The sequence below is a fragment of the Periplaneta americana genome, chromosome 11 (assembly GCF_040183065.1).
Source record: "Periplaneta americana isolate PAMFEO1 chromosome 11, P.americana_PAMFEO1_priV1, whole genome shotgun sequence".
NCBI classification, from domain to species: domain Eukaryota; kingdom Metazoa; phylum Arthropoda; class Insecta; order Blattodea; family Blattidae; genus Periplaneta; species Periplaneta americana.
Genome location: NC_091127.1, coordinates 152,463,850 through 152,491,826, shown reverse-complemented (window position 1 = coordinate 152,491,826; position 27,977 = coordinate 152,463,850). Strand labels below are relative to the sequence as shown.

Below are 27,977 nucleotides of genomic sequence, written 5' to 3'. Positions count from 1 at the left end.
TTGAAATGTGTTCTATGAATGTTGGATGCACTGCAAATGTTACGACGTATATTCCATCTGGCGATATATTTGTGAAGTACTAGTGGCGGAAATACGTCAGTTACCCATCGGCCACTTCAAGAGGTTCTTTTTCCTGAATAGGAGACAACATGGTATGTATGGTGTTTGTTATTGAAAATTAAAACTATGTTTCATCGTCAATCCTACTGCATAAATACTATACATCGCATGTTAATAACGTAATTACAAGTTTTTACATCCTGTTTTGAATTATATCTCCTAGCTGGTTATAACTTTTAAGATGATTGTGTAGAACATAACATAACCTTCCGTATGTATCACTATGCGTTTTATTATTTACTTTTGTTTTACAGGGTCGCGTCAGGACGAAGACTGTGAAGAAAGCAGCAAGAGTTATAATAGAAAAGTATTATACAAGATTAACATTGGATTTCCATACCAATAAAAGAATATGTGAAGAAATTGCAATCATTCCAAGCAAACCATTAAGGAATAAGATTGCTGGGTAAGTGGTGTAAACTTAATTCTCCGAAATTTAAATGAGATACAGTGAAGTTAAAGTTTGCACTGTGTAATTTGATATATGTAATTTAAAATTTCACTTGTATTTGCATTTCGAAACAATTTGAGCTTTGGTAAGTTCAATTTTGGCGCTTTATAGCCTATGTAAGTTAATAGCGGTAGGCCTATGATTTATTCCTTTTATAAGTTAACTGTGCCTGTTTTGAAAATATTGTCAACACATAGTGGATAGTATCTTAGAATGTTTGAAGATTGTTGTCAACACATAGTGGATAAGTATCTTAGAATGTTTCTTAGCCCTGAAAATCAAAACTAAAATAAGGTATAAATTAGGAAGTGTGTTGAAACATAACTAGTATTAAACTATTTTGGGAAGCAGTGTTTATTTTTCTCTACAGAGGAATTAATACATGTTTATTCTGCACTTTATGTAGATTAGCCTATTTATTTTACGTTAACCTGAAGAGGGACTGAAAATTCACTTTCTTGGTTTTAATCATACACGTTTTCTTTATTTCGTCTTGGAGAATAATTTTTATTCTCCCTTACAATAATATTTCGATTAAATATATTTATTGCTAGTCGTTAGCGAGTGAGAATACCAAGTAATTATATACAGGTTGATCTCAACATTTTCCTTGTACCGCTACTTTTGAAGGTTACACCTCTACCATATTTCTTTTCTCAATTGTAATCTACCATCTTGCATACCTTCACAATAGATAGGCCTACAAATTACAAGACTAAAACGATGTGATCAAGTTGCACATATAGCCTGCAGTATAACTTGCTACATTGTATAGGCTGTACATTTTATTCTTAAAATGTCCGAGACAAAGGCAACAGCACAACAAGAGAGTTTTGTGAACTTACATGAAGGCGATGACGATGGCTAAAACGTGCTTATATTTTCTGCCTCCGAAAAAGTTGTATCATTATAATAAACCTGCTAGTTCATACCCATAGAGTTGGTCTGTTGGATATAGACTGATACCTATATGTTCATGTCACATTAGACCTCATACACTACATTAATCTCACTGTTGTACTGCAATGAACAATTCAGATATCAAATATTTCACCAAACTGTTAATAAGTTCTGCCGAGTATTGTGCATATGTTCAGTAACTACGAATGCAAAAAATCCATGTCGCTCTATTTAATTTTGTTGAAAACAAATGAAACAGCGAATGATTTCATGACGTGTATCATGTGCTGCAAATAGGGTTGCCAGATTCTCAAATTGAAAATGAGGAACAAAACTTATATTTACTGTTTACTGGGGAAAAATATTGCCTTTAAAATATAACCACAATAAAAGTTATTACAGTAAACTTTTAAGATATTAGGGAATTATTTACCTATTAGGTATGCATGGGTTGTTCTCCTGAAAAGATACATTTTACTGTCACAGAAACGTTTCTCCGCAAATACAGCTCGTCCAAGTTAAGTCTGCGAGTGGGGATATCGGGATGGAATGTAGAGGCAAAACACAGTTGCCACATAGGTCATTTGACGCTCAGATTTCAACGTGTGCACATCGTTTAAAATACACTACAGAGCGCACACATTTGTTGTCCTTGTCTTCAGATAAAGGCAACAGTTACGCTGTCTCCCCCCTCATGCAACTTCCTCTCCTACGCCCATGCTTGCCAATCAGAACGCCAAACCTCACTGTCAAGCAGAAGTAGAAGTACAGTCTATTTCAAAGCATCTTAAATTGTTACCGCTCTATGAACTGAAGCACAGTAGGAAAAATTTGCTGTCATATGAGACTGTACTGGTCTCCTCTAGTTACCACCTCCTTTCACTACAGAACTGCCTCCAACTTCCCCTCTCGGCTCGCAGACTTAACTTGGTCGAGCTGTAACTCTTATCATTCAGTATTTATACTAAAATTAAAAGTAAAACTAGCTGAACATACATATACAGTTGAAATTGTAAATTTTATTTTATTTTTTTATGTTGTCAAAGAGCGCGAAAAGTCACGTTCGTGGACTGTCCACCGACTTGACTGAAATTCTTGTGACAAGTGTAGTAAAACTCATTGTTTTGATATCACCTACTGTCACAACCCTGAAGCAGATTAATATAAGAGGTTGTAAATCAAAACTGGAACTAAATTATAAACCAAAACCGCATTATTTCAAAGCAACTTAGTCAAGGATGTGAATAAAAATAAGTGACATTATTTTAGCTACTGTTGTGATAACAATAATTTACTGAAGAGTATCTGTGACCGTTTGAGTATGCAATAAGCTTGTTTCTCTCTTGAGCCCCCTTTTCTTGCTCTATCACAATATGTGACAATATTATTTATAATAATTTTACAGAAGAAACAGTTTGAGCTTAACTTTTTTACCCGGCCTACTTGGATATTTATCCTCTTTACACCTGGTAAGCCACGGAATTTTAGTATCCAGTATTCACATCTGAGCGCCAATTCGTTATGTTAATAGTAGAACCCATGAGAATCTGACAACGCAATTAGTCGGCCTGGGTAGTGCAGTCGGTATAGTGCTGGCCTTCTGTGGTCGAGGTTGCAGATTCTATCCAGGCTCAGGTCAATGGCGCTTATGTCAGTAGATTTTCTGGCATGTTAAAGAACTCCTGTGGGATAAAATTCCAGCTCACCGGCGACACTGATATAACCTCGGCAGTTGCGAGTGTCGTTAAATAAACCATAATTTAAAACAACGTAATGTTGCACTCCTCTGATTCACTACAGCTGTTAGGCCCTTGAAGGTCATATGCAGGAGGTTTGTAGTCTAGAATAGAATTATATGCCATGGTCTTATTGTTACATAAAGTCAATCGTACTATAAACGAAAAATGCGTGAAGGACTTACTGAAAAATTTTATAGAATGGTGCAAATAGCCTACTGTAGACTCTTGCTAATGTGGCCATTCCTTGCACATAGATGTGGCCGATTATTGAGAGTGTTTAAAAATGTCATTAAACTTAATGTTATAAGCTGCTCCAACTACTATATTTGCACTTCTAAATCGAAACTAGGATGTTCCACACATGGCCGACGTGTATACGTGTCCACTAGACTCTCGTCTGACCCTCAGCAATCTGGCCTTTCAATTATTCAGCCTCATACTATCACTTCTAGTGTAATAGTTCTCCGGGAAATTTGCACCAATGTCATGTGTTGTTACACTATTACTTACATATGTATACACTCGTCAATTTCTTTTTCTCATTCCAATCATTTTAAGCATTTTGATACACATAACTATCTCTCTGAATTAATTCTAGAACACGCGACACTGAAGTTTTTTAGGCGAAAAAAGATGGAAAAATGGTCTAATTAATATTTGAAATGAAGTGGAACGCTTAAAAAATAAAAGCAAACCATAACTTTATTTCACTTAATAGGCTATAAAATGCAAGGCATTCCAAAAGCCTAAACTAACCTAACCTGTTACAGATTCGTACATGCAAGGTATATGGAAAGCCTAAATTAACCTAACCTAACTAACCTGTAACAGATTCCTGCACTGTAGAACTTGGAAAAATACAAGTTGGTTGTTACAGTATTGCATGCTATAGAAAAGCCAAAATTGCTTCAATAGTCTTACAAGTACAGATGCCTCAAACTAGCAAGCTGCCTCGTTCGCGCAGGCGCATAGAGCACTTCTCCCCTACCACTGTCCGCCTACTGCTGTGCACTGTGGACTAGAACGGTACAGTTCAGTTCTAATAACAGTCGAGAAGACTGTATTCTGTGTAAGAACGTGTCTATGTGTGGCTGTCATTTGTGATAGAAATATTTCTTCTATTATGATGAGTAGTACATTATCAGGCAAAGTTCTCCATAGTCAAACGCTATAATCTACAGTATAATTTGGGCACATATAACTAAAATAATGATGGAACATTTAAGTTAGTCATATATTATACTAATGAATATACTTTTGCAATTAGAAAATAAATCATTAACACCAATAACATTAAACGAATTATTATGTATTACAACACTGCTCAACATATTATAGGGAGGATGCAACTTGAATACATTGCCAGGAAGTCAACTTTTCAGATAATATGACTATACACGGGTATCGGAGCGTAGGTGGGCCCCCTTCTTCAGCTGTACTAACTCTCCTCTCCAGGCAGCTTCCTAGCTTGAGTTATCTGTACTGTACTGCATTTCACCAATCATGAGCTGCACATCAGTTGCGTGCCTTGTCATTGACCTAGTCCACACTGCCACACTCTTTCAGTATTTCACTGTATTGAAACAGGGGTAATATGTCTCGAGTTAAATCTGCTTTTGGAGAGTATGTGAACTATAACATTATCAGTGTATGCTCCATGGAGTCTCATTCTCTCCTCCATGGATGCATAGCAGTGCCGTGATCTTCCCCTCATCGGATGCAGATTTAATTTGGTTGTCATTCACATGAAACACTTCTGCTATACTAACAGACTTACTTCTTTTTGTATACGTTAAGTTCCTCTATGAGGAGTGATTGTGTACACTTTACTTTTTAATATTACTTTGAGATAAAAATCACTGTGTGGGATCTGGAGAACGTGGCCACAAATACCTGCTAATATCCAGGCCATGAATACATCATAGGCATCCAACAAGGAAAACTCTGCGCAGAAACCAGCGGGCATGATTGTCTCGTGCAGATGACGTATGCTCCTGTTCCCAGCATGCTCTCACGCCTACTGCAGGGGTATAGCATGCGCACCGCAAGGAGTTCGAGCTGAGTTTTGCTTGTAGGATACCTATAGTAATATGAGTTGTGACATTGCCTTGCTGAAAATAAGCTGTGGAATGTTACGCATTCAACTGCCTTGGTGGCTGTGTTAGTGCATTGAGCTTATAAGGCACGGTGCCCAGGTTCAAATTCTGGTTGATCCACTCTGAATTTATAATTTGTATTGGGCAAGCTCCTGGTCACGGCAGCACCAGAGTTTTCTCCTCTGGGTACTCCAATTCCCTCATGATATACCGTCAATACTCCATTATCATCATTCATTAAGAGAGTAATGTGCCTGTGATGACTGAGTGGTCAAACTTTCTGCCTGTCATGCATCCAATCTGGGTTCGAGTCCATTGCAGAATTCTAGTGACACTTGTGGCGGGCAAGATCGCAGTTCGTGTTCTTCTCGGGGTTCTCCTGTTTCTCCATATCACACATTCAATTCAATCCAATCTTATTATCCAGCTGTTTGCTGACAACATAAAATCCACTATAGTCTATTCATTTGTTGTTTTTCACGAGAAATGAGGGATATTTTGATCGGTGTTCAATATAGATACCTATTGCCAGTAGCCAGAGGTGGGGTGTAGTCAATATATACTGCAGGGCTTAAAAACTATTGATTCCAGAACTTCAGAAATTACTGATATCATCATAATTGCAGCAAAACAGTCTATTCCCACTATCAAACAACAATCTTGTAGGCCTATGAACATCTGGTGGAATAATGATTTAACTTACATGAGAAAACAACAGCAATCTGCTTGGCGACAGTGGATGAAAACTAGGACAGTTGATGACAAAATAAAATATAATAAAGCAAGGGCAAATCTCAGAAGAAATATTCATGAAGCCAAAAGAACAAGCCGGGTCTTTAAACCCAAATACTCCGCCTACAACTGTATGGAAAAGATTTAAAGCCATAGAAGGCAAGGGTTACGAACACATCACTCAAAGATAGTAATCAAACAATAATAACAGAAAATGCTAAAAAGGCAGAACTCTTAAATTCACGCTATGCCCAAAGGCTGAGTAATAATTCATCATGGCCTAAATATATGAATAAAGAAGAACAATATCTTACAAGTAATTTTCAACTCATTTTTCATCATAATGATATAACAGACAATGCCTGTACCACTGAAGAAATAAACTTGGTAATATCAGAGCTACACAATTCTGCTACGCATCTACATCACTCTCAACATTTCTCCATTCCCTCATTCCATTGAATTCCCGAATAGTGGCTGGCAATGCATGGAGGTAGCTGGCCTAGGGACGAGTGGGGTTGCCTGCTCAAAACCTGGATATGCAGCAAACCTAAATGTAGTTGGCTGGTGTGGGTTTGGGAATGCACTGGCTTGAGGGTTAGTGTAGTGATCTTTGAAGGTCGCAGTGCTAGGTGATAGTGCCTCCCTCCTGAAATTCCACTCCAAGAGTGTGAAGTATATTCACTATCACTATGTGCAGTTCGGAGCTCCTTTGAACACTCACTTAACAGATTTACGACTTGCTACAAAATACACCTCTGACCATCCCATCCCATTCCCCCATTTTCATGCTCACAGTTGCCACAGTCAGTGACATTCTTGTGCTAACTGACGGGATTCTTGGAATTCGGAAAAGACGCGGCAAATCTCCCTCCACGTGGATATGAAGGGAGTCTGTCAATTTTTCTAAACACGGGTTACAATTGGTTACTAACAGGCGAAGACAAGATTTCTATCACAGTAAGGAAGACATTTATTTATGACAACCAATTAGTAGTGGACAGTAGGTCTGTCAGCAAAGTCTTTCTGTGAAACTGCACTCCATGATATAAAATGAATGTGGATCTACCACCTGTGGTGTACTCTGGATAGTCTGACGAACTAACTGATCTATTCTTTCGGCACTAGCGACATTTATAACAACTATGTGAATGACAAGTTAAGGAACCTGCCGTTGGACAAAATTTAATCGTTCTGTGTAATGTTAATTGTTGAAACTGTTCCAAAATATGTATTTTGTATCTCGCATAGTTGAATTTTTGTTCATGAGAGAATGGCCCAATAATTTTATGAGCACTGAAAGGACACCATACCACCTTTTTTTGCATCATACAGTGAAGTCTCATTCACGATTGCTGGCTGTGCTGACTAGTATCTGTTATGTGATGTTACATAGCCATTCAGATGAACCAAGCCTCTTCGGAGAAGAAAATTAACCTGGAATAAATTTTTTTGCTATTTATTTTACAGAAATTAGGTCTGACAATCGTAATCTTTGTGGCTGTAATTCCTGAATTTCTGTTATACTGTAGGACTTTGTCAGCAATTTTGTTCCCAGTCCTGCATGTGCTTTAGAAATTCCTATTTCCTGTGCTACTTATCTCAGGGACTTCAGAGGACTATGTTCCAAGCACTCTGTGTTTTTTATTTTTCGGTCATTCAAATAACCTATTTCCACTTCTTACTGTAGTTCTTTGTTGTTTTTTTTTTTTGTCAATTTACGTCAATTGACTCATGCCCTTAAAAGAAAGGATTCGTTTAAATATTATATCAATTAAATTTGTAATTCTCCAGAAAAGCTACACCAAAGAAGGCACAATTTTCTCTTGCTTTATTGGCTTCTGTGAGATTTTTTTTTTTAAACAATGCCACCAGGTTGTCTTTTCGACATTTCTGGTCTTCTCTCCTGGCTGTGGCTTAATTGTAACCCACTTCTGAGATTGGGGCACCTGGAAGGCAGAGTTACATTACCCCGATGATGTGATAGGATGATTATGATAATGTAGTGTCAGGAGAGGTCTTAAATCTAAACTTAACCTAAATTCCAGACCATGGACGAACACAGGAATAATCCCCTTTAAGGAAAAATTCCTGTGCTCTAACCGGGAATCGAACCTGGGACCTCATGAACTATAGCCAGAAGCTCTGACCACTAGACCATGAGGCTGGTCCTTCTGTGAGATGTATAAGGTGATAAACGCGTAGTTTAGTTTGCAGCCACAAGCATAAGAATCATTACATACTTACCTCTATATGGCAACACTTGAGACGCAATACTAGCAAAACTGACCATTTCCCTAGTAATTCGTCCTGGACTTCTCACATGTTATGTTGGTAATTACAATTAGTAACAGCAGGAGGAGGAGTATTTGTAGGAAGTATTTGTGGCTGCAAACTAAAACCACGTGTTCATCACTATATACAGTAAAACCTCTATTAACCGTGGTAATTAAGGAGGTGAACTGAATGGTTAATCGAAAAAATCGGATAATCCGTATCATAAAATAAATTAAGTGAACAATATTTGTACTTTCGTAATTTTCTCCGTGATCTTGTGTGTAACTTGCAAGGTAGTGGATCAGAAGTTCATTCATTCAAGTTTGGTTGTCAACGACTGGTTTTAAGGGGCAAGGAAAGTGCTTGTAATGGCTGTCAGTGGAAGGATAAGAATAGTAGAGGTCTCATGCTGTCGATTTACGTACTTTATACACTTCATCCTTGATTTTTTTATAAAATCGCGCATAGTTGTAACACCATTCTCGTATTTTGATCCAAGATGAGTCACAGTTTCTCTTTCTCCAAACTAGTCAATTTTATTTGCACTTTATTCGATACTTAGCACAACACGTTTTCTTTTGACATTTTGGAGTACATTTTACACAGAAATTGAGTAGACTAAACTGTGTAAGTGAAAAGGCATGTAATAACACTCTCTAGAAAAAATACGTACTAATATAACGTAAAGTAGTACTTCATATGTTTCTGTAGTAAAAAAGAGAGAGAAGTGTGAGACAGTCGGATAATCCGTCAATCGGTTAATAGAATGACGGATAATTGGGGTTCTACTGCAGTACATCTCACAGAAGACAATTAAGCAAAAGGAAATTGTGCCTCCTTTGGTGTAGCTTTTGTGAAAGAATACCAATAAATTAATATAGTATTTCTACATGCAATCGTATGTCTAATTTTTTGCCTTGTTTTGTTATACGACTTATTCTTTATGTATGTATGTATTCTGCATGTACAACAGAATGGGCAGGAAGTCCGCATACCCCTGTCATCAATATAGATTTAAAATGATTTGACTTCTACACACACACACATACACTGTAGTGCCACAGTTCTTGTAGGATCTTAGCTGCATACATATGTTCTTCCAGGTACTTCTGTTCTCTACTTTTCTTCATCTCTTTACTCCCATCCATGTCACTCTCCACCCCATCAATCCATCTTGCATGCAGTCTTCCTCTAAATCCTCTTTCTCCTGGTTTCCCATCTATTGCTTTTCTTGGCATTCTTTCATCAGGCATTCTGTATACATGCTCCACTTTAACCTTTACACTTTGATTGATGTTACTAAGTCCATTTTGTTATAGAGTTCGTAAATTTCTTTATTTGTTTTTGACCTCCAATCCCCTCTGCGTTTACTGGCCCAAAAATTCTTCTCAGCACTTTTCCTTCCCATGTATTTGTCTTTTATCAGTCTTTATAAGCGTCCAAGTTTAGCTTCCAGACATCATACTAAGTTCTATTATAGTTTTGTTTTGACTTCTACAGATCTAAAATATCGGTATATACTTTTATATGGTCTCTGCATAGACCGATGCGTCTCCAAGTCTATTTGCATGTGGTATTACAGCCAAGACATTGCTCACAGCATTCGTCAACTCAGTGTTTGAAATGTAGTGTCTTGTGCGGTCATTCTGCTTTACGATTTGCCAAAGAGAGTTGAAGACCTCCCTCAAAGAAGATTGTATATCATATACTTTTTCATATGATACACAACCTTCTTTGAGGGAGGTCTTCAGTTGTCTGGCGTGGTGAGATTTTGGCTTCGTGATAGCCATGTTGAAGGTTTTGCAAAGACCATGGAGTACATGTGGATGTTTGGATCCATAACAGGCATGCCATATCATTGTAAATTTATATTGATAACTTTCGCCGACTCCGTATATAATTGTGTTCCCTCAATGAACATTTGTTGACCATTGGGTGGGTGGGGGGGAACTCCGCTCAACCACAGTAAAAGTTGAGGCATTTTAAGTTTTTTAGTGAACTACTTCCAAAATGAAATACAATCTTTTAAAGTGAATCAGATCTGTGCCTGAACATCACAACAGTTTATTTAAATTTTAAGATTTGTTTTATTTATGTAATTGAAGTAACATTTAAAACTGTCCAAAGCTATAGAGTAATGGTTAGCATGCCTGACTGTAAACAACCGTGCCTGGGTTCAAATTCTGGTTGAGGTTTCTTCCAGGGTTTTCCCTCATCCCATTAAGAACAAATACTGGGTAACTTTCGGCACTGAATTCTAGGCTCATTTCGCTGTCATTGTCACTTTCATCTCATTCAGACCTTACATAACTATAGCAGTTGAAAAGGCGTCTTAAAATAACCAATTTAAAAAAAAATTAAATTTACATCCTTCGGGTAGCAGTGTACTGTTGCAGTCCCGGAAACTGTCCATTGGGAAATTTATACAAAATGTACAACCTGTGATGAGCTGTATGGACAGTTTCCACATTTTGTTGAAGCCTCAGATTTTCTGGCTGATTCTGCAACTCTTGAAATGTGGAGATGAAATTCTCAATTTATGAATTTCATTATGCATTCGCTATTGCTGTTTTAGCATTAGAAATTAAAAAAAAAAAGCCCTACTATACCAAAAGCTAATTCTTTTCGTTATGTAGACTCTAATGGCTTTTCATTAATTACTCGTGGATTTTCCGCTGACCAGTGTCTGTAGTTCTGTTTCTTAAAGAAAACTCACAGAATAAAAATTGGCTTCATCACCCATTAAAAGATTGTTGAAGTTCAGATCTTTCTGTGTTATAAACATTCTATTTCAAACTAAATCCAATACCATAGAGCAGTTGTTGCTACTTGAAACATTTTTGCCATGGCCTTCATTAATGTGCAATTCGAAATTAAAACTAATTCGCTTTATACTTCTGTTGTGTGTTTATCAAAACACATCTGAACATGTCTTGTACCCCCTAAGAGATTGCACAGCATTGCAACTGGGCAAGCGGCTGATGTGTTGCCTGTTATGGACCAGACAAACATACATAGTATAATTTTGGTTTTGGAATGTAGAATGTTGTTTGAAGTTGTCACACGTCCAGTAAAAGGTAAATATCTGTGGCCGGGAGGAAAAAGGTCTTAAGTCAATTTTTGTGAAAATGAGATTTTTATATATTTTGAAAGCGGAAACAATTCTCTACAATCAGGTAAAATGGTTAAAGTCAAATAAGACTCCTGACTGGATTTATAGAGCGTTACCAAATGTCCTAAGTACTTTTTGAATCGAGCACACACAGAATAAAGGGCTGAAGAATATTTAATACTTTATTCCTTACAAACATCACATGTTTACTTTCCATGCTTTCCTATTAAAAAGGTCTAACTTGTATTTCAGCTATTTTATCACATACTGATGCCCTTTCTTTTTAAAACTTTAAGCACTAGATAAAGAGTCCTATATTGTTTAAGACCTATTTTGCATTCCTAATAAGTTACATTTCTCGTTTATTTTGACATGAAAAAGGTCTTATGTTACATAGTCCCTTCTACTCAGTTAGGGTTCTAGTCTTAAAAGGGCTTAAGTGCGGCTATTTTTTAAAATAATCAAGAAAATTGTTAAATGAGCAGCATTACTTATTTTAGAATAAATATAAACAAATAATATCCAGGAAAAACTTCTTAAGTAAAAAACCTCTATAAATAATTGACATCAATTTCAATCTTTCTGCTGCTCTCCTGAAAAGTATAAAATTTTTTACTTCAGACCTTTTTCCTCCCGGCCACAGATATGTTGAAGGAGGCCATATTTTTGTGAAAACTTTTCCTTTATAATTAGATTTGAAATCACATTTGCAATTTGTACATAAAGTAAAATATCAAACAGCAATTTCTCCTGTTATGAAAGAGGTAAAAGGAAAGTAATTGAAACTGCATATCTTCAGTTTTTAAACAATTCAGGTTAGGTTGGATTAGTTTTAAGTTAGATGTTTTACATGGGTTGGATAAAAAGTAATGGCAACAGTTCGATATTTCTGACATGGCTTTATTCACAGGGGTACAACATTTACGTACCTTCTATATAGTCGCCCCCCTTATTTATTACCTTTTGCCAAATCTTTGTAAGGTGTCGTACACCATCAGCGCATCCATCTTTGTTGATGTTCCGTATTGACCGCCCTAAAGCATGCATAAGTTCATCTCTGGTATTGTACTGGGTCCCTCGCAGTGGTTCTTTCACTTTGGTGAAAAGATCGTAATCGCATGGATCATATCGGGTGAGTACGGTGGATGTTCCAGTAGTCCGCGTTTTCCGTCTGCCTTGGTGGTACAGCATGGTGCAGTATTACCCCATCAATGTCATACGCCACAATGAACATCTCCTTCACAGCACTTTGTGTAGGGCACACTTTCTTTGGACGAGGAGAACCGGGATGCTTCCATTCATTTGATTGGCGTTTCAAGTTTGGTTCATACGAGCGAGTCCAGGTTTCGTCCATAGTGACGATTCGTCCAAGAAAGTCGTCACCTTCCCTTTGGTATTGGTGCAACAAGGCCTTCCCGGAATGCTTTAACCCATCGTGCAACTGTGCGATATGGCAATGCTGCATCGCCACATGCTTCACGCAGTCCCTGAAAACATTCTTGTGCACTATGACCTCATGCCATTTCAATTTTGATCCAGGAACGTTGCTTTAGTTTTGTAAGGATGGTCTTAGGGCGCTCGCACTATCCCTATGAAAGTGAACATTCTACACACTGCAGTAGATTGACGGAGTACTGTTGCTGCTGGCTGCACTAACTCATCTAACAGTCCTTGTTCATGTCCACACAGCTGGCAGCTCTCGAATGCACCATCGTCATGTGACAGCAGTGTTGCCATTACTTTTTATCCAACCTATGTATTAGTGTTTATCTGCTTCTGTATTCCTTACATAGTTTGTTTTAATGCTAATTTTTCTCATAATTACAGTGCTGCATTACACACAGGACATTTTGTGCATTGATGGCAGAGTGGTACTGTTGTGGAAAGATGCTCCATAATTTTAATAAGATGTTCCCCCCCCCCTTTCCAATGGCGGGTACTTGACTATTCGTCATTCACCCATATGAAGCCAGTCATGTAGACCAATTTACAGTTAGTTGTTGTCCAGGGTGCTCCAGAGGAGGCTGGTCTAAGCTACACCCATGATGAGATGAGATGATGGAGATTTGTTGGGATGCTACGGGAGAACTGTGGAGCTCCCAGAGAAAAAAAAACCACTTGTGATTTTAATACAATGATCCTACATTTTTCAGTCCTATAGAATAGTTCTGATAGCATATCCAACAGGTTCACTGTGTTATGCATAGACTACTCTCTTAAATAGTGTGCCAACAGAAATGTGTATTTTAACACCAAAACAATGTATACAGTGAAACCTCTCCTTACAGACACCCCAAGATATGGACGTTCCTCATATATGGACAGATTTTTATGTCCCAACTGAAATAATATAGAAATAATGATAAATTTAACTCTCGTGTACAGACATTCTCAGACACGGACAGCTGTTTCACAGTCCTAAAGCTTGCTTTACCTCCTGACTGTGGACAGAACTTGGATTTCAAGACGTAATGTGTTACAAAAATGTAAAATTTAGTTTTGAGAACTGTACAAAAATTCCTTAACATGAAAGAAGACAATGAGGGTCTCGTAGGCTACCACTAGCCCAGCTGGCTACCCCTTGTTAGCTGGAAGCGGGTGGATAAACAAAGTCATAAAATTTAACCTGTCTGATGGGTCCAGGTTTCAGCGACCGCGAAATTGTGTTCGACACATGATAGGGTTAGTTGGATTATTCTCTTCACTTCAATCAGTTGTTCTGTTTCGAGAGACATGGCACCTGAATGTAAAAGTTAAGTTGAAAACTGTAAATTACAGTACAGCATAACTGGACACCTAGAATAAAATTGCATGGCACACTACTGTATTTTCCTTTTTCGGTCTTATCTACTGTAGTTCAAAGTTGCAAAGAATTTACTGTAGTATATGTATTTAAATTAAACTAAGTAATACATTTCATTTAAAGCGTGAAGAGATACATAATGCATATTATAAATTTACTATTAGCTTGGGGAGCCTTCCTCCCAATAAAGGACACCTCCCAGATGCAGGCAGATTGTTATGTCCCTTCGATGTCCATAAATGAGAGGTTTCACTGTATTCATCTTTAAAATTTAATGAAACTAAGATATCTTGGTAAATGATTAGTATAGCTCAAGAGATAGTGAGTTGAACTTTAAATATGATACAAGTTTGTATCCCGATCTATAAGATGAACGTCAGGTTATTCCACACAGTGAGTCTTGAACTCGTTTTGCTATACCACTGACAAGCGCAATAAGCCTTTGGGCTGCAGTCCAGAACAGGCATGCAATAAAAAAATATGTCTTTCCGTAAAACCTATGCGACAAAAGTCACGTGCTATGCTATGATTAACTGAAATGCTATTTTTCACTTCCACCCATCTTATGACAGTTCTGTACAGTCTGTGCATGAGTACAGATGAGGAGGCAAGACCTGGCATGATGTTAGCTGTGCGATAGGCAAAAAAATTAGCTATTGAAAAGAGAATTTGTTTCATGATGGTTAATATTATAAGAATCTACCAACACAAAAGTTCATCTCACAAGGGAACTGTCAGTGAGTGCATATCAAAACCTGCCTTGAAATTTCACTGACAAGAGGGACATCTTGTAAGAATGTCACATACCAAAAATCAGCTATGAGTTTCAATTGCAAGGTCCTGACATCGAAGCTGCAGTGTCACCTGATAAAGCAGCCATGCAGCAATTGGGCACCGCTCATCAGCAGTAATGGAGAGAGTCCGGGCGTGCTCTGATGCTGCTGAGCAGCCGTACAGGGATGTACAAACCCAGCGATAAACCTTCATACTTTTTCTGTAGTGGTTTTTGGCGTATGGGCTTTCTATAAGGTGTAGATTCTGTCAGCTAAATTTCAAGGCAGGTTTCGATATGAGCTCACTGACAGTTTCCTTGCCAGACTAAAACCTGTCTTCCCTCTCCGTACTCGTTGGTGATATAGCTACAGCACATGATAAGGTTACAGGACAGGTCTTGCCTCTTCTAGTATAAATTTACAAAAGAAATTGCTTCAAACTTATAAGCCTTTGACATTGTAATTAGAAACACCTTGTTGACTTGGCTTCTCCGGGCCAAACCTGGGATAGAGTCTTACAATGACACATTGTGCGTCCTGTATGCATAGATTATCAAAATCCTAGGTGGCCTGTGTGGCTTTCGTGAATATGTTTTTGACAGGTGGGCCAACCTGCCTCAGCCCTGACAGAATCCCATCCTCAGACGAATACCTGATAAACCCCTGGGCCCAGTGTCCCAAACTCTTCCTATATCAGCATTGGAAACTCGTACTACCGAACTCCAAGACTTTGCTCCAACCTATTTTTAACTATTGTATTTATTTACATTCCATGATATTTGTACAGCTAGAATATGGAACATGTCAAAAAAATCTTACTAGTGCTACAGAGTCTTAATTCATGGTCATAGTTCAGTTGAACTATAATATACAGAAGGGTATTACGAAAGGTTTTACAATATACAATTCAAGGGGTTAGTATAGTCGGACCATCAGATCTGTGCCCCCGTAAGATATGCGAACTGAACTCTAATTCCTTCTCAGCCTCGGTAATTCATTTCTCTCCCTGCATTCCTATCTCTCTTTTTTTTCTACCTCTCTCCCTTTCTGTCCCCCACTACTCACAATTTTGGCCTTCTTGCGGGACAGTTTACAATATTTGCACTTGCAGTCCAGTGTTGTCAACTCAACATGAATACTGTAGCACGGAGTGGCGAAAGAAATATTATTAAGCAAGTACGTAATAGCATTTTGCGATGAAGAGAAACAAACAGGTCAATATCTGTTTCCTATAAATCAGGCAACGAAAAGAGCAATTGATATCACAGGCGAGGCTTATTTTATTTCAATTGATTATTAAAATTTTGAGTATTAAAATTACTTACTTAACTAATACTAATAATACAAAATTTTATGTAATTTATATAGACAGGTCAGAACTCCTAATAAAGAAAATCAGGAGAGAGGGAGTCTGTGCAGGAGATGAAAAGCTAGAATCACCAGGGAAGAACAGACCAAGGGAACTTTTAATTATTGTAGATGATATGAACCGATGTATTTTAAGAAGAAAGATACAAGAATTTTATACTGTTCAGAAAAAAGTTTCAATATAGAAGAAATTACTGAAGCTTGCGAGAGAAGTAATAATTTCCAAGGTTGGAGAGAAAAACTACGGAAAGTGATTCGAGACATGGGATTTAGGTTTAAAAAATGTAGAAATACAAGAAGTATTTTGATTGAAAGAAATAATATTGTAGCATGGAGGACCAGTTATTTATGACACCGTTTGACGGAAGTTTGGCAACATCCCTATTCGGCAAGGTTTGTGGCCTGCTGTTTAATGTGGTGGGAGGAAAGCGGGTGGAATTGAGTTAGTACATGCGTTAACTTTTCCAAGAATGACGACAGCGCTGAAGGGGCACAGATCCAATGATCCGACAATATTGATACTTAATACAAAACAGAAATATTCATGCAATGTTGTTGAATATCATAATTTCATCTACAGGATTGAAGGCATGAGAAATTAGGTACTTCTTTAATTAAAATACAGATTGCAGATGATAGATGAAATGAGGGGAAAATGTAGGTGGAATGATAGAGGAAAATGGGAATTCCCCGACAAAATCTCTTAAATGTCTGCTTTGTCCACCACAAATTTCATCATGACCTGGCTGGGGATCGAACCTGGCTGTCTGTATGGGAGTGCTTGAAACACAGATGCTCAATCTACAAAACAATCTGTTTTGCTTCTTTATTTTCTTTTAATTATATTTTGAATATGAAATGTTTATATAATCACAATTGTACACTTAGAAAAAAACTATAATTGAATCGGGGATTGCAGAAACAGCACATGTCAATACACCACACATAGTGACATGTGTTGTTTCAATTGCATGATTGTTTCCCTTTACATATTAAGAATTATTGTCCAGCAATAGAATACTGACAAGATAATAGACTAACTTTTCTGTTAAATTAATTTTTCAAGCTTGCCTTTTTTATAATATTAGGATATGAACAATCTTAAAACCTCACTATCCGAGCTTCTGTACGGTTATTTAAGAAAATGTGCATTTGTTTACATGGTTAGCATGTTCTGTTTTGCTCAGTTACAGATAAAAGAACATTATTTGCACTTTCCTTTTTGAAATATTCTTTCATTAACAGTTACATGTAATCAGATATATGCTGATACATGCAGTTATTGTCCCTTTTCTTCATTCATCAGTAATAATATTTTGGTCTAATGATAAGTAATTTACATAATATGCAGAATACTACTTTGTCTTAAATGCCTGGTACATTAATTCTAATCCGAAAATATTTCTTTTAACTTCATAAACAAGTTGCTTGAGATGTGTAATAAGTTTAAAGCACCAGCAATCAAAGTAAGCTTGTATTTTTTAATGTTGCTTTTACTTTGTGTTTTGAACATACACTCGATATTCAATTCAATTTTATAACTTTATTTTTATTACTGAAATAGTGGATTACTTTTCAAGTTGGACTTTCATATTTAACTGAGATCTATTGGGAATATTCAAAGTATGTAACTGGTAGTAAATTTTATTAATGGATTATGTCTGAAAAATGTTAATTATTTTATAAAAAGTAATTTAAATATCTATTTGAAAAGACTCAAATAAGCCATTGTTCTTTTCGCATGAAAAATTTATTTGACCATCTGTCTTTTCATTGTATGTAACATCATAACTATTAAATTTTAAGAGATACTACGAAAATAGATAAATTTTCTAAAAAATACCTTACGAAGTGGTGAGTTTTCCCATATTGATAATGAGAATGCATAAGGACTTGTTAATGTTATTGTTTATGTTTTGTTTTTTGATTTTAGAAAATTTGTTAGCTATTGATGTTCCTGCTATGAGGATAAGTTCTTTATTGTGTTTCACTAGACCACTCTGTGAATGCTTAAAATTATCTCTGACATATAATTGGTCTTCCTCATATTGGTAAGAAATATGAAATATTATATACATGCCATTCCTATAGATGATTGTGCGATCATAACTGGTAATATCATCTTCGCTCACTAAGTTGGAAATGTGTAATTAGATCAGATTGAATGCTTAATACTGACGTAACGCAATTGTTTGGAATTTTGTTTTAATGCAGATCAGTGCAAAGGACCATTAAGTGCAGGGTGTCCACTAAAATACTTCAAATTTGTATTACAGTGAAACCTCTCATTTACAGACATCGAAGGGACATAACAATCTGTCCGCATCTGGGAGGTGTCCTTTATTGGGAGGGAGGATTCCCAATCTAACAGTAAATTTATGATATGCATTATATATCCCTTCACGCTTTAAATGAAATGTATTACTGTAGTTTAATTCTAAATACGGTATACTACAGTAAATTCTTTGTAACTTTGAACTACAGTAGATAAGACCGAAAAATAAAAATACAGTACTATGCCATGCAATTTTATTTTACGTCTACAGTTATGCAGTACTGTAATTTACAGTTTTCAACTTAACCTTTACGTTCAGGTACCATACCTCTCGAAACAGAACAACTGATTGAAGTGAAGAGAATAATCCTACTAACCCTATCATGTGTCGCATACAATTTCACGATCGCGGAAACCTTGGACCCATCAGACAGGTTAAATTTTATGACTGTGTTTATCCACCCGCTTCCAGCTAACAATGGGGTAGCCAGCTGGGCTAGTGGTAGCCTATGAAACCTTTATCTTCTTTCATGTTAAGGAATTTCTATACAGTTCTCAAAACTAAATTTTCCATTTTTGTAAAATATTAGGTCTTGAAAACCAAATTCTGTCCGCAGTCAGGAGGTAAAGGAAGCTTTAGGACTGTGAAACATCTGTCCGTGTCTGAGAGTGTCCGTAAACGAGAGTTAAATTTATCATTATTTCTACCTATATTATTTTAGTTGGGACTTAAAAATCTGTCCGTATCTTGGGGGTGTCTGTAAAGAGAGGTTTCACTGTATAAGTAAAATAACTTCAAATTTTTATAATTCAGTAAACATAGTGTCATTTCTTGGAGTATATCAATGCTTCGCCAAATGCCTTATTGTTTGTGTCTGCAATTTTGATACAGATACACAAATACAGCTCAGTTGAGAATTAGATTAATACAGATTGGATTATTTAGATTTTGGTGAACAAGTCAATTTTGATACAGATACACAAATACAGCTCAGTTGAGAATTAGATTAATACAGATTGGATTATTTAGATTTTGGCGAACAAGTCAATTTTGATACAGATACACAAATACAGCTCAGTTGAGAATTAGATTAATACAGATTGGATTATTTAGATTTTGGTGAACAAGTCTTTTTTAATTTTATGGACCTTTTATTGCCGAAATTCATGCTTCAGATATTTTATTCTCAGTAGTACATTATGCAGTCATGAATGCCATTTTAAATCATTAGGTCCACAAAGATAAAGCAGTTTTTCTGATGAGAGTTCAGTCTTTGCATATGATTGGCTTAAGATACAGTATTTGGGCTATGAAGATGTCGTGAGATTTAATTTCCTTGACCTTCATTGGACTACTTACAGATTTCATCCTAGGTGTAGTATTGCTTGAGACATGAAAGAATAGGCGACTATGCTGAGAAAGGAAGTTGTAAGTATAGAATGTGGTATTCCATCTCTCCTACATCCCACTCAGCAGGCAAAGATGTATCACTACTGTGTAGAAGGTTGAATGAAGACATGTTACATTTGGTGGATTTTAAAAACCTCTGACTGTAATTGTACATTTCTAATGCAAACTTGAATGTAATCATGTCTGACATAAACAGAATCGAGCATTCAGAATAGGGAATGTATTCATATTCTGTTGTGTTGTTGTTAACTGATGTAATCAATTGCGGGAAGGACTTGGTTATGTCCTATCATTGAGGTGGTTAATTTTGTTTACATTTCGCATACTGTAGTGTGGCAGTAATTTTGACATTGTAAGCAAATTTTTCGGTACTAGTTGGCTCCTTGTATCTTCCAGGATAAAGAATATACCGCAAAGACTGTAGTTTATCCTACGCAATTTGATTCACGAACTTATATTATAATGTTACACCTATTATGAGATTGCCTGAATTATTTTCTGGTTCCTAGCTTTTACACTAACTTCGTTTAAATTCTCATTCACAACATAAACGTAAATATACTGTACCATGAGTTCATTCAACTTTCTGTTTACAAGTGATGCATTATTACTTGTCAAGTGGGGTTTGGCAGCACCAGAACATCACAAAAACAAAATACTGGGCCACCAGTGTGGCTCAGTCGGTTAAGACACTTGTCTGCCGGTCTGAAGTTGCGCTCGGGCGCAGGTTTGATCCCCGCTTGGGTTGATTACCTGGTTAGGTTTTTTTCGAGGTTTTCTCCAACTGTAAGGTGAATGCCAGGTAATTTATGGCGAATCCTCGGCCACATCTCGCTATCACCAATCTCATCGACGCTAAATAACCTCGTAGTTGATACAGCGTCGTTAAATAACCAACTAAAAAACAAAGTACCGTCAGTAGTTCTGAAATGTTGGGGAAATAAGTTTCAGCACATGGCTGCTGCAATACCGAAAATCTTCACATCGTGATTTTTTTTTTATCTACTACAAAAGAGAAAACAATGTAGGAGAACATTGATACTGACATATGATAGGAAATAGATCAGGGTTTGGGCAGAATTATGCACTCTGTGCTTGCACGGTGTACTACGAGAGACGTGTGCTTATAGAGTGCACGAAAACCGGTTTATTCAAGTTGCGGTACGTACTGTATGTTTCAAAAGAAAATGTTATTCTGCCGAACTAAATAAGAACACAAAGTAATGAAACACTTATTTAAACACAAAACAAAACATTTCTGTTGCACAATAATTCATATTACTCAATTTCTCAAGATTTGGAGAAACTGTATTAGCACAAGCTATGTGAAGAACTGCCGTTAAAAGCCAATCATTTCTTGTTTGAGATTGGTTTATTTTCGTAATAGAAAATAACTCTTCATATCTATAAGTGGAACCAGATAAACACAAAACTTTCTCACACAGCTTATGCAGATTGGGAATCCGTCATAAAACTGAATAAGACTCGATCTTGAATTATATTTCGCTCGCATCTCTCCGATCACATCGCAGGTCAATCAATTCACACTATAATGAAGGGGGGATGTTATCAATAATCATTTGGAATCAGAACATGTAGCAAAAATACGCAAATCCATTTCCAGACAATCTAAATTGTGGAATCTTGATGTAAATTCCTCTAATAGACTGGTTAGAATACATGCATACATTTCGAAATTATCATTGTTCAAAATTCTATGCGCTTAGGTAAGGATGGGAAATGATATATTTCGCACTTTTGCATTTGACATATCTATAACAGCAATTTCTCCTTAGAAGCTACAATTCTATCTGCAATTTGTGTATTAAGAATTTCTTTTCCCTGAAGTCCTAAATTTAGCTCATTTAAAAGCTGTGTGAGATCTGTTATAGCTGCTGGCACACTACAGCACACTACAGTGCTCGCACTTGGAATTCCCTGTGCGCACGGAGGGCAAATGCACTCAAATGCCCATCGCTGAAATAGATGATAGCACAGATCTTTGTTTTTGTGATCATGAATGGGACTCAAATGTGTCCTTTCAGTATACTACTTATTTGTCGTAATGAATTCTGTCAAACATATTTTCGAAGGACTTCTGTTAATATTTCAGCATGTATAAGACAGCATATTTATTCCGTGAAATTCTTATATTATTTAACTCTGTGTTAATTATTACATCTGTCATAATTAAAAAAAACTATTCACCATCACTTAATCTCTTGTACTTCTAATATTGAAAGAAACAAAATGTTTCTAATATATACAACATTTCCTTACATGAAGCACTGATGAGTGGACTACTGTTTATAATAAACAAAGAGTTTTGGGGATCTAAAACCCCTCCACCTATATAGGATTAGTGACACCATTGATAGAAGAAGTCGACCTGGTTGGCAAGTTGGTATAGCGCTGGCCTTCTATGCCCAAGGTTGCGGGTTCGATCCCGGGCCAGGTGAATGGCATTTAAGTGTGCTTAAATGTGACAGGCTCATGTCAGTAGATTTACTGGCATGTAAAAGAACTCCTGCGGGACAAAATTCCGGCACATCCAGCGACGCTGATATAACCTCTGCAGTTGCGAGCGTCGTTAAATAAAACATAACATTAACATTGATAGAAGAATATAAAAATTCTATTACATGTCATGCACAAGTTCACACTGGAACTCATAAAAGTAAAAATACACAAGCATGTAAAATATTGAAAAAACGGACTAGGATTGAACTTTTGCTGCTATGAAAACAAAACAGAGAAAATATTGAGTTTATTCACTTGTGTTTTAATACTCTATCCGAAGAATAGTATCTGACAAAAAATTATCATTCGTCTAACAGTAGAAATTTTATCTAAGATGGCAAAAGTACAGTAGATATGCAATTCTGAGTCAACACTGCCTGTAAATATTCTGTAATACCTACATTTGAATTATTGTTTGCATAGGTTGACAAACCTATACTATTCTCGAATGTAAGTGATTATGTTACCTGTTCATTTTGAAAATTGTTTTACAAAATACCCATCTTTCATTTGCCACAAACGTTACCTACACTGATTTCCAGTGAATGTAAAGTAGCCTAAGAAATAGTGTTAACTCTGATCCTATGGACTTGAAAATAGTATGAAATGTCATTTTCTCGTTAATATTTTAGCCTTTATTTGTAAAATTTAATTTTTCACAGAATTTGCTCTGTCATCTTTAAATGATATTTCTTACAGAATTCATTTGACTTGATACAATTTCTGTGTGCAGTCATGGCTGTGTACTGTATTAATTTCCATTATCATCATCTAGATGCAACTACAGAAGCTCTGGGCGAAAATCAGACATAAGGTTCTTGTGGAGAAAAAATACTTATTAATTGTTAAATAATCTACATTGAACATGACACTTTCAGTTGCGTAATTTTATCTCTTCTGTATTTGGCAATACAAAATTCGTTTATACCAGATGAATAATCAAATATTCTATCTAAGCTTTGTTCGGTATAATTGCCAATCATGATTACCTTCGTAAATCCTAGATTATGTATAATTTTTTTATTGCTTTTTTTTTAATGTCGTTCTGCCAAGCCCCTTGTTTGTGATTTACACAGTTCGTAATGAAGTATACCTTAAAATATATTTCAACCAAATGTTGTATGTTTAGCAATTCATATCTATGTGAATGTTGGCAAAAATATTCCTTTCGAAGTTGTGATAGAATTAGAGCCGCAATTTACATTATTGATATTCAGACAGCAATAAGATCGCAGATTACAGTCATCAGTCATGTTGGCTAAATGTTGTTTCAATTTGCTTGTTCCATTGTTTTAATTAAATGTTCAGCTCTTTAAGTTCTTTACAGATAGAAGAACGAAGTCTAATGTGATTCCTGATAATGATAATGGAGAAATGAAATACCTGCGAAGATTTTTAACTTAGCTTTTATTTAGCACTGAAGTGAGCTGATTTTTATGTTTTCATTAACATAACACTTAAAATTAAATGCTGTATAATCTTAGTCCGAATCTAATATGATTTTGAATATAATAGGATCTAGACTTTGAAAATGTTGTGGAATGAAAAAACTTACAAATTTAAAACTATTTTCAAGTTTTCAGTTCCAGTTTTCAGCAGGATCCCCTTCTAGTTATCACGCACAGTTACCATCTTCCCTTCCTCCTGTTGCCTCATATTCTCAAAAACATTATACTACATTTGGGCCGATACAGTAACATTCCTAACAAAATCCATCTAGAATAGTATGAGGGCAAATCGAAAGTCCTTGCCCCCATTTTTTCAGCTACAATAATAAACATACAGGGAAATCGAAATACAGGCAGTGTTCTAAATTCTTTTGACTATTTTTCCACAGTCACCGCCGTGATTGAAGCATTTGTCTATCACACCGCTAATTTGGAGATGCCGCTGTTATAGAATTCAGCTGATCGAGCACATAACCACCACTGGACAGTGGTCTTTGCATCTACAAGCTGTCATCAGGAAAAAGCACCAGGGGATTCACATGGACAATGTGGTTCTCCTCCATGACAAGTCCAGGCCTCACGTGACACGCAGGACCGCTGCCCAACTGCAGTCATTTGGAAGGGGGATTATGGAGCATTCACCTGTCCAGGCGAGCCCCAAGAGATTACCATGTGTTCGATCCACTGAAGGAGTTCCTGGTAGGCCAGAGGTTCATTTTCGACGATGACATGAAGACCGCTGTCTGGCAGTGGTTCTGTGATCGACTGACCTAATTCTACTACAGCGGCATCTCCAAACTAGTGGTGCAATGGGACAAATGTCTGAATCATGGTGATGAGTATGTGGAAAAATAGTCAAAGATACTTAGAACACTGCCTGTATTCTAATTTCTCTGTATTTTTATTATTGTGGCTGAAAAAAAATAGAGGCAAAGACTTTTCGATTCATCCTCGTAGATGTATCCTGATATGCTGACACATTTTGGGATGCTTTCATGCAGTATTTTGTAGAAGGCTCAAAGATGCACATAATAGCCATGAAATTTGTAATGCTCGATAAAATTTATACCTGTCCTTAAGTATTCAGCTTGTCTATCTCGACAGCTCCTAAATTACCAACCAGAGGTAGGAGTTCTTTGGGGAAACTTCCAAAATGCTTTCAAGAAACCATAACAAACCATCGGATGTAATTTATGAGAGGCTGATAAAGATTCATTTTGTAATTTATAGAGTACATTTATTAGAGCTGCCAAATTGACTACTTTGGAGGTGGACTGCTATGAAGTCAACGTTAAAGAGTATAGTTATTTCCCTGCCGTCATTTCAGTTATGTTACTATCAAGAATAGTATCGAGAGAATGTAGCAATTAAGTAATTTCAGTGGTTGAATTGATAAGTGTGTCTAATACTCGCTCTATTAAGTATGTAGCGATAGGCAAAACAGAGTAAGTTGGAAGTGACTGTCATAAGATTAAGTCAACTGCCTAAAACCATATACAAATTATAATATTGTTATTTCCCCTACATATACTATAGGTAATTGTTTGCAGTTATGTGAAATTGTCAGTTTCGTAAATGCGTAATTATCTTCCATTATTTATTATGGATGACAAAGTGCCTGTATTACATGCTCATAATACAAGCAATACAAATTCAACACGGTTCACTTCTCAGCAAGATAAAGTACAATCATTGCTCTTAAGGAAATGTTGTGTGGGCTCTTAAGAGGAGCATGCAGTGCAGGCACTTTTGTATCCCTGATTCATAAAGTCAATTGTATTAAATGACCACAAGAATTTCTGTTATTTAAAAAATGGTAGTCATTTCAAAGGATCTCTCACAGTATATATTCTAATGAAAATAACTTTAAATTAGTGAATAAGAAGTTATGTTTGTTTCCAGGAGTTTTAATAGATGATAACTACGGCGCATTCAACTGTTCCTTCTGCAGTGCACTGCATATTTGTAAGAACGATACATCTTTCTCTTTTTTCGACCTTCACCCTTGTATGACTAGACCAGACACTGTTGAGGGATTAGTTGAATGCACCATATTTTTATAATAGTGTAACAAATTGTTCACAAATGATATTTCTTTTTCACTTTCATTAATTACATTTACATGATCTCCTTAACTTAGAGCTATTATCTTTATTTTGCTTTAGGCTTTATGAACTAAAAATCTATGGATTTCAGTTCTCTCATACCCTTGAGTTGAGCTGTGCGAAGACGTAGAGTTTGTTGGCAATTGTATAGATACTTTTACCGAAAGCACTAACCGTAGGTAGACTATAGTTCACATTTCTGAAATGAAATTAGACTGTACTTAAAGTTTTCTCCGACTTTTCCTAAACTTTGTATTTCTTCCAGGAGTATTACAAAATTGGGATGAACACAGCACCAAGAACATCTTTTATATCGCGAAATTCTAGGTGTCCACAAAGAACGACCTTTCTCTTGGAGTTAGGGGTGGTCTTAGGATAAGGATTTAAAAAATGCAATTTATTGATATTCCAATTGTTTCTAGAAAATATTGTTGCCCTTTAATGGAAATGATTGCTTCTGCATGCATACAGGATCTGAGGTACAGTTTCCTCCGACGAGTTTAGCGCTGGGACCTGAGGTATTCTTGCCATCGGTGCGGGGGGATTGCAGGTAGATTCTTTTGTTGCTACAGCCAAGCCGAACGGAGTGGGAAGTATTAATCGTCCAAAAATATGCAGTCTTCAGTTTGTAGTAGTGTATGTGTACATCTCAAGTGAGTTCAGCAGTACAGTATATTTAAATTGATTACTTTACAAATTTAATTCAATTCTACTAATCACTAAATTTTATAATATGATTCTTCTTTTCATTTATATTATTGTAGTTGTACAGTATTATGATTTTTCTTTTCCTTTATTTTATTGTATTTGTCTTTTTGGTGGTGTCATGGCAGTAACTTCACCAGAATAGATAGATAGATAGATAGATAGATAGATAGATAGATAGATAGATAGATAGATAGATAGATAGATAGATAGATAGATAGATAGATAGATAGATAGATAAAATTTTTCTACAATACTTTTCTTCTCTGAACATGTACGTACGAATCTCGCCAAAAATACGTTAGAAAACTAATAGGCATACTGCTCTCGTAAATTGGGCGATTGTTTTCAGTATGATTGTACTTCCTTCCAGACTGCTGCTGTCACTATTCCCTCCCACTCCAGCACCGCGCTAGACTAGTCAGAACCGCATTCCTCTCAGCACTAAACTCCTCAGAGGATGACAGTACTAATCACTGCATGAAGACCGCAGTGGTATGAATTCTCGCTCTTTCAAAGATAACAGCGCAGAAGCTTCATTTAAGATCCAAATTCTCACTTCTGTTACCAGGTTTGTCACTCACCTTATGAAACGCCTGCGGCACAGTCAGGTGCGTGGAATCTCCATTAAACTGCAGGAGGAGGAGAGGGAACGTCGTGACAACTATGTCCCAGAGGTGTCTGCTCTGGAGCATGACATCATTGAGGTGGATCCTGAAACCAAGGATATGTTGAAGATGCTGGTAAGTGTTATTTTATTTATTTATTTTTTTCTTCATCACGTATTTGACATTCACTTATTTGACTTTTTTTTATTATTTTCAGGACTTCAACAACATCATTGGCTTGCAGCTTACACAACCTGCAACACAATCCTTCGGGCGTCGACCATAAATGTTTCATTTTTTTGTGTTCATAAATATAAAATAAAGATGTAAGCTGATATTACACTGCTTCTTTCTCATTTCTTTTCCTTCCTAATCCTAAACTCACTTTTCCCATGAGTGGCATTCCACCACAGGACGTGTTATAACCTAAATAGGGACAAGAAAGTTAATGTATTTGTAACAATTGACCTTTTTAATGATTTAATAAATATTGTATGGGTGCCTTAATGGTGAAGGTAGTGATTGGCTGTAAAG

General features: G+C 36.5%; 1 protein-coding gene across 1 annotated transcript; it reads left to right on the top strand.

Moving 5' to 3' along the window:
- Window positions 1-27,783, top strand: RpS17 (ribosomal protein S17). The gene is made up of 4 exons (XM_069840246.1): window positions 1-152; window positions 375-526; window positions 27,407-27,578; window positions 27,661-27,783. The coding sequence occupies exons 1-4, from the start codon at window positions 150-152 to the stop codon at window positions 27,727-27,729; spliced, it is 396 nt and encodes a 131-aa protein (XP_069696347.1). The 5' UTR covers window positions 1-149; the 3' UTR covers window positions 27,730-27,783.
- The last annotated feature ends 194 nt before the right edge of the window (window positions 27,784-27,977 follow it).